Source organism: Paramacrobiotus metropolitanus, unplaced genomic scaffold (genome assembly GCF_019649055.1).
Source record: "Paramacrobiotus metropolitanus isolate TYO unplaced genomic scaffold, Prichtersi_v1.0 Parri_scaffold0000022, whole genome shotgun sequence".
Taxonomy (NCBI): Eukaryota; Metazoa; Tardigrada; class Eutardigrada; order Parachela; family Macrobiotidae; genus Paramacrobiotus; species Paramacrobiotus metropolitanus.
The window spans coordinates 1,316,415-1,323,874 of NW_026570242.1; the positions used below are offsets into that span (position 1 = coordinate 1,316,415).

Genomic DNA, 7,460 nt, shown 5'->3' on the forward strand with positions numbered 1-7,460 from the left:
CAAACGCTGACATTTTGCAGTCTAATCTGGAATCCCAGAACGCAGGCTTCCCTGCTGCATAAACCCGATACAGAAAAAAAAACTTTCTATTTTCCACAGTAATGATTTAGGCCAGTAAGTTTGAAAAATTAACTTAGAAAAAGAAGGAACCCGTTGTTTTACTCAGAATCTACTGCCATGATTGCTTATGCTAAGATAAAGTATGGGAAACAATCACGTGGTTTCGAATTTTGCCATTGGCGGTGGGCAGCCTCGATCTAACTCATAATGCTGACGCACCAATCAAGATCGCAAAAACGCGAAGTTTGTAAGTAGCTGGGCGTCGCTTAGACCCGTTACAAGGTACGCCTCTCTTCGTAACGGGTTTCGTCGACGCCCACCGACAGACATCGAGCGAAAAGCGACTTACATCGAAGCCCAGCCAATTAGAACTTGGTCGCTTCGATGTAAGTCGCAGATGCTCGATGTAAGTCCGCGTTTTGACTTGGCGCATCCTTTCTATTCCCGGTTTTCTCGCGTGACAAAGTGTTTCACCTGGCGAACCGATCAATAACAGTTATGCCGGGTCGAACCCATGTTGCCTCACCAAATCATCAATGGTACAGAACATCTGTCGGCCACCAGCAATGCGCTGGCTGATTTGTCATCGCTCATCGCAAAGCTTACGCATTTTGAACATCCTTTGCCGGCGGATGCTTGGAAGATTGGGTGTGCAAAGTTGTTACTGGAATGTCGGTCATTTCCTTCCTGGCGATCTTGTCGGTACGATTGTATTGGCATGGCAGTACTGTTAATCGTTGTCATTTTGTTCCGCTTGCTTGTGAAACTTTCGGCAGACGGTGCAGCACATCTGCTAACTTGTTGAAGGATACCGGCAAGAAGCGAAAGTCGCTCCTCATGTTTTCTTTTTCAGCGTCTAAACCTTGAGATTTAACGTGGGAATGCCCAGTGCTCTGGGAACTGTGCCTTCCCATGTAAACTCGAAGGGATTTTTCATTTACATTAGATGTTGTTTATGCAGGAGTTGCCATTTGTAAATATATACTGTAGCTGAATGAAGTTATGATACCGATAAGAGTGATCCTGCGCTGCATTTTGTAAATTTTTCAGAGAAATTCACGGCTGTCATGATCACTTCTTTGGTTACTAATGCTGTTTTGGTTATACAAGAGAACAGTAACTGACTATTCTTGTTTTCCAGTAAAATGACGGCCTGTAACAATTAAGACGATGGCCTGAAAAATGGCAATGGGCTGTAAATGATGGACACCGGGTAATTTACAACGCCTGCGAAAAGATGTTCAAGGCGTTACGACCAGTTTATGGCTGACATGCGCAACTGAGCAACACACGATAGCGTTCATCATGGTTATTCGTTGGAAAGCGACAAATGTGATCGTCAAAATTATGGCGGCGGAATAGGTCTTGCTTATTGGGCTACGGTCTACGGTTCGACCCTGACCGAAAATTTAATTCTTTTATTCGACTGCATGCATAATGTTACAGAAATATCACAAGCAGAGCGCAAATAGCACTTAGTGCCAGACACTACTGTAGAACTGCATTAATTCCGTACCGTGTCGACTCAAGTACACTGAAATCATGCCCTGGACTGCTCGTTCTTTTGTTCCTCCAGTAACACTTCACGATATTGCCGTCTTAACCATTTGTGGCGTAACGCATCGCTGATGGAGTGACGATCTTTCGGGTTCGGTTCCATCATTCCTTCAAGGAATTCTTTTAGCGGTTCGGATATTTGTGCATCTTGCGGGTACCGCCATTTCTTTGCCATTTGCCTGCGTACCATCTTCGCTTGATCAGAATCATCAAACGGCATGAAAAAGCAAGCCATGATAAAGATGATCACCCCGGTTGACCACATGTCGTACTTTTTAGGATCGTAACTCTTGCGCGACAAAACCTCCGGCGCAGCGTAAGCGACAGACCCGCAGAACGTACTAGACGCAACCGGGTGCTGCCCGGACACCGCGGTTCCTTTTGGCGATCGTTGTGTTGACGTGGTGCTAGTTGTTCCGGAGCTGGACACAGCGGGAGCTTTATCGTTAAGTCTCGCAATTTCGTTTGAAAGAGCAGCTTTCTCAGATGCCCGTCGCGAGCGGGTAGGCGCTTTAAGGCAGCTTAGGGTGCCAACTTCGCTGCGCATAAATTCACGTATTTCCCGTATTTCATTCTGATCCATTTCGCTAGAATCTGCGAGGGGCAGTACACTTCGGGCAAAACCAAAGTCACCTAGTTTCAGCTTCGAGCTCGAATCAATGAGAATGTTTTCGCACTTAAGATCACGGTGAGCAATTTGTTGTTCCTCATGGAGATATCGAATTCCCATAAGAATTTGCAGACTCTTTTCGCGCGTTTCCTCTTCTTCCAGTGCGCGTCCTCGACGCTGGAGGTACCGCAAAAGGTCACCATTTTCGCAGTGCTGAAATTGTTTTGTAATTTTGTAGTTGTTTTTTTTGGCATTTACGTAAACGGCATCTTACATTATTCTCACTGAATACAAGACCACAACAACACCCCTGTATACGTACTTCGCTTGGTCCATTATTTTAATCAGTACCACTTTAGGGATCAATATATTAATCACTTTTACTGCAAAGATGCAGTGCTGGTCTTACTGCATAGATTGCATCCCTGATAAGCTGCACAGGCTGCATAGACTAAATGGAAATGCATAGACTGCATTTGAGTCAGCCGTGGTTGTTCATGTAGCCGCCCGCCACAGAGGCTGTCAATTCAGTAAAGTGATTAATATATTGATCCCTAAAGCGGTACTGATTAAAATAATGGGCAAAGCGAAGTATGGTAAATGCTAATTTTTTATCAATAATAACGGTGCGCGTATGAAAATAAGTAGCTAACGCCAATACTATACCGTAACGAATACGTACGTCCATGACTATGTAGAATAAATTGTGCGTTTTAAATATTCCGTGCACACATGTCACCCGCTCACTGTTGAATTTGCGGATTAACTAAAAAGAAGCCGTCCAAATATTGATTAGCTATACATTATAGGCGTACTTAGGAGTACCTTCAACTCACGCGGCAAAAAACGATCGACGAAATTGCCCATATTTTTTTTCTCATTGATGATTTTGCATGCATACGTTTTCCCATCCTCCAGGTGTTTTGCAACGCATACAGAGGCATATGAACCTTCACCCAGTAAACGAGTAGGGTCAACTTGAAAAGGGCCAATTATTATGGTAGACTCAGGGGAAGACGCTTCTTCTTTTGTATCGGGCTGCTTTTTGATTTCTGTATCTGTAGTCTCTCTGATTTTCTGGTCAACATCTTCGGCTTTAGTGCCATCCCAAGCCGCCGCAGGATGTGAATCGGAAGTTTTGTGCGCGCGCTCTCTTTTGCCTTGCGCCGCACTACTTTGGCGTCTGCGAGATTTGGGTTCCGGGTCCACCATGGCTGTTGCACCATTTTTATCCATGCCAGTAAATATTCGAGTATAAGTTTAATGAGCTGGAATCCGTGTGCGTAGTCGATTTACACCAAGATAACACTATTACAATCACATCATTAAATATTTCAAAAGTTTTGTAATAATTCCCGACTTTCGCACCAGAATACGTCATAAAGCAAAACAGTTTAATGAGACCCACAAAGACGTTATATCCCAAAATTTACATGCTTACATACGTACATACCAACATTGTGGGAGCTTTCTCAAATACAGTATTGCTAAGCGAATTCATATTTGGCAGTATCGTTTCAGTTGAAAGCGTAAACGTTTTGCGTACTGTACTTAGGTATTTTTCGAAACTATGACAATACCAAAATTTTTGGTATTGTCATATGTACTACAAGAGTCATCTTCGGCTTCGCCTCAGATGCTCTTGTGGTCTACAGTCGATTCCCTAAAAAATAGTTTTTGTATGATCGGAAGTTTGAATATTTGATGTATCTTTATATTCATACAATCTTACCGTCCGAAACGTAATTAATTTTGTTTTTTATGGATTCGTCAACGCGTGGTCTGATTAAGTCGAGCTTGGTCTTAAAACAATTCATATTTTTCGTAGGGAATCATCCTGAATTTTGATTTTTTTAAAACGTTCTGCTTAGAAAATTTTTCAAATGGTTCTTAAGTATAAGAAAACGTAAGGAGTACTTAAGATACTTAAGCATTCATAAGTAAAGATTACGTAAGTACTGTACTGTAACCATGGATATTTATTTATTAGTTATATGAATACTAAACATCTCTTGCAGGTGTTCGGCCTCTCCTCGTTGTCCCGAGTGATCTCAGTTCCTACTGAACCAATTTTCTTGCTTTAAAACATTCTGGAATCTATTCAGGGCGGTGGGTGTTGTGCAGCTAATGACCTTTTGTTTTTGTGAAATTCCTAAGGACAGCGGTCACTCAAAAGCTTGTTACCATGGATGCCATAGGGCTAATATGAGCTGGTCTGTTACCACGGGCATGTTATACATCATGCATGTTATAAGTACAGTACTGCACTTGCACAAGAAACAACTTTGGCTTCGCCTCTGCGTTTTTTGTGATTAACTGACGGAAAACCTGCATTAATAATTATATTTCAGTCAGTTCATAATTTGATATAGTTACCTTTTAGATTTTGATGAGATCTGAAATAAGTCAAAAAGCACACCACCCTTTTCTTGTATTTCACTTTGTCACTGTCGCACCTTGGGGCCCAGTGCCCTGAGCTGTACCAACAGTTCGGTAAATCTCTCACCTACAGCAACCCAGCTCACTTAATACTACAACCTACCAAAAATCCTAACTCACATATTTACAGTACGCAGTACCTAGTCGTAAGCCAATATTCATCCGTGCTCAGCTTGTTAACTACATCCGTAACCACGTATACACGATTGATAATGTCGCTAATGTTTGGGCGAACGGCTGAACCGATTTCGACGCGGCCAAGTGCGCTAGATTCGTCTCAACGGCGCGAATGTTCTTACGTTATTGCGCCATCGATACGCCCCAACGGGAAGCAGAACCCCAAAACAAACTGTTGCCATGGGCCCCCGTAGGCTAACATAAGCTAATGCGGAATGACAGAGACAGACCGCGCCCTTCGGCATCGCTTCGCTAATAATTCATGGAAAACTGTGAAAAACGCTACAAAATAAAGGTTTCTTATATTTCTTCGGAGTCTTAAGTTTTCTTAGGTTTCTTAGTCTTCTTAGACTTCTTAAATTTTCTCAGAATTATTCTCACATTCTTAGTTTTCTTGGGTTTCTTAGGGTTTGTTAGGTTACTTGTTTTGCTCAAATTATATTTCCAGTTTTCTTGAGCGGCTGAAATCAACCTTCGTCGAACTAGTGCACGACACAAAATTTGGTGCGGATGTAGATACCGTAAACTGGTTATATGAATACTAATCAGAGGTTGCCCATCTCCATTTTATTATGGGAATGGATCCCATTTTTTCCCCATTTACCATTTTTCCATACTAAAATGGTATGGATGGGAAACTGTATTTATGGATGGAGATGGATGGGAAAAACGAAGAAATGGGCGGAAATGGGAAATTAAGAAAGTAGGATAAAAATGACGAATTAATACATTTCTAGTTGGCAAAATTCACAAAAACCCCCGACACCTTCGCGCTTCGCGCGAAGATTTACGAAGGTCGTAATATTTTACACGTTAGGATCGAGAAAATTTTGGCAAAAACAGCGCTGAATTCTCGCTTTCCATGAATAGCTCATTGCCAACGAGGTATTCCGTAAGCCGGCGTCAAGCAAGTTTTTGGTTGTGCGCTAGAATTTCATTTTTAAAAAATGGGGCGCTGAAATGGGGACGGAAGAAAATGGGTCTGATCCAAAAATTATGGAACGGAGATGGGTGGGAAAAATTGGAAGAAAATGGGGTATGGATGGGATATGGAAAAAGGAGAAATGGGCAACCTCTGATACTAATCATCTGTGCCAGGATTTCGGCCTCTCTTACTCGGCGCCGGTAATCTCAGCTTCCACAAACCCAATTTTCCTCCTTTAAAATGCGTTAGAAACCTCTCGATCACGCGGGTGTTCTAAGACCAATTACTGCCTGCTGTCTGCAGAACCTCCACACCAGTGGTCACTCTAAAGCTTGTAAATACGTATGTGAGTAAGACTGTGAAAGAATTAGCCGAATAAAACGATCGCAAAGTAAAAGAGCAAAAGAGCAAACAAGTAAAAGTAAAAAGTAAAAGCAAGGAAAAGAATCGTAGAGCGTCAGATATTTGAATCCGTCCAAGAGGGTAGTGCCGAGCGCGGAGCGCGAGGCATACCTTGTATATATAAAAAGTAATGCTTAATATATTGTCCAAGATTTATTTATTAGAAGTTTAGAACGCAGTATAACGAGGCGAGGAAAAATTTAAAAGAATCTTATTATTTCCGTCTATTTTTTAACATCATGGTTTTTGTGTGCGTTTCTTTTTAGAAGATTGCGTAGCGTCGAGCATTACATTACGTGCTAGGACAGCCCCGAACATATAGTACGAGATATTATTTGAACGTATATTATTTGATTTACTGCACTTCGCGGTCTGAAATACAGGCCGCAAAGTTTCGACCAGACAAAGCTTTGTCATTTTTAACAACTGTAACGTCACTGTCGAAATTCCATGGAAGGATTGCCTGCTCCAGAAAGATGACAATAGTAAAAATAATAATACTAGAACGCTATGCGATGCCGCACTGTCTCCCGTTCATATGCAATAGCAGGTCCTGTAATTTCCGTCCATTGGTATGGACTACGGGTTGAATAGTTCTGAATTTCGATCGCTTCAGAATAAATATTTCATTCTGAAACGAGAAAATGCATTTGACACAATTCGTTGACACAGATTGTTGACGGTTCTGGTCTCATCTGGTCTACGTTGTACGGTTCCCGTTTCTTGTGTAGGTTTGGTCAGTGGAAAGTGTGACCCTTTGTGTGATTCTGTGCACTTGGCACCTCAAGTACTGATTGTGAGCAGTGAGCAGGGGTATCGGTTCCGTTGTCACATAGTCTTAATTTCTGGGAATAGTTCACACCAGTTCCCGTAATTTGCGTTCATTCAGCTGACCTGATCAGTAGTCTCGTACTGCACACACACAATGGGCAAACATTCCAGGGGTGTTTTTGGTGGGCGTGCTTCGTGGTCATACACTCACTTGTCCCTTGTCAGCAATTTTGCGCATATGCACCGAGAGTTTTTGATTACAGTAATTTGATCAGACAGTCGCAGTTTTCCACTCGCTTCCATCGAGCAGACGATGCGTTTTCGTCTTCTGCTCATGTACGTCTTCTGCTCATGTACGTTCTGCTCACGTTAAATTTTAAAATATGCCAAAACTTTTAAAATGCTTGAAAGAATTGAGGGGTACAAAAGTCTCATTATAGATCCAATCCAAACGATCCGATCGATCTTTTCCAAATTTTGCAAGCAAACGTATAATTAACTATGAGTAGCAGGTAGTAC

The 7,460-nt window shown here is 42.1% G+C and overlaps 1 protein-coding gene across 2 annotated transcripts; it reads right to left on the reverse strand.

The window, feature by feature from the left end:
* Positions 1-1,462: 1,462 nt before the first annotated feature.
* Positions 1,463-3,914, reverse strand: LOC129586755 (testis-specific serine/threonine-protein kinase 1-like). Of its 2 annotated transcripts, XM_055480139.1 has the most exons (3): positions 3,053-3,912; positions 2,910-2,993; positions 1,463-2,440 (listed from the first exon to the last, which is right to left on the reverse strand). In XM_055480139.1, exons 1-3 carry the CDS (start codon positions 3,461-3,463, stop codon positions 1,601-1,603), a joined length of 1,335 nt encoding a protein of 444 aa, XP_055336114.1. In that variant the 5' UTR covers positions 3,464-3,912; the 3' UTR covers positions 1,463-1,600. The 2 variants fall into 2 exon arrangements, with proteins under 2 accessions (XP_055336114.1, XP_055336115.1); XM_055480140.1 differs by lacking the exon at positions 2,910-2,993 and having other exon boundaries at positions 3,053-3,914.
* Between the last annotated feature and the right edge of the window lie 3,546 nt (positions 3,915-7,460).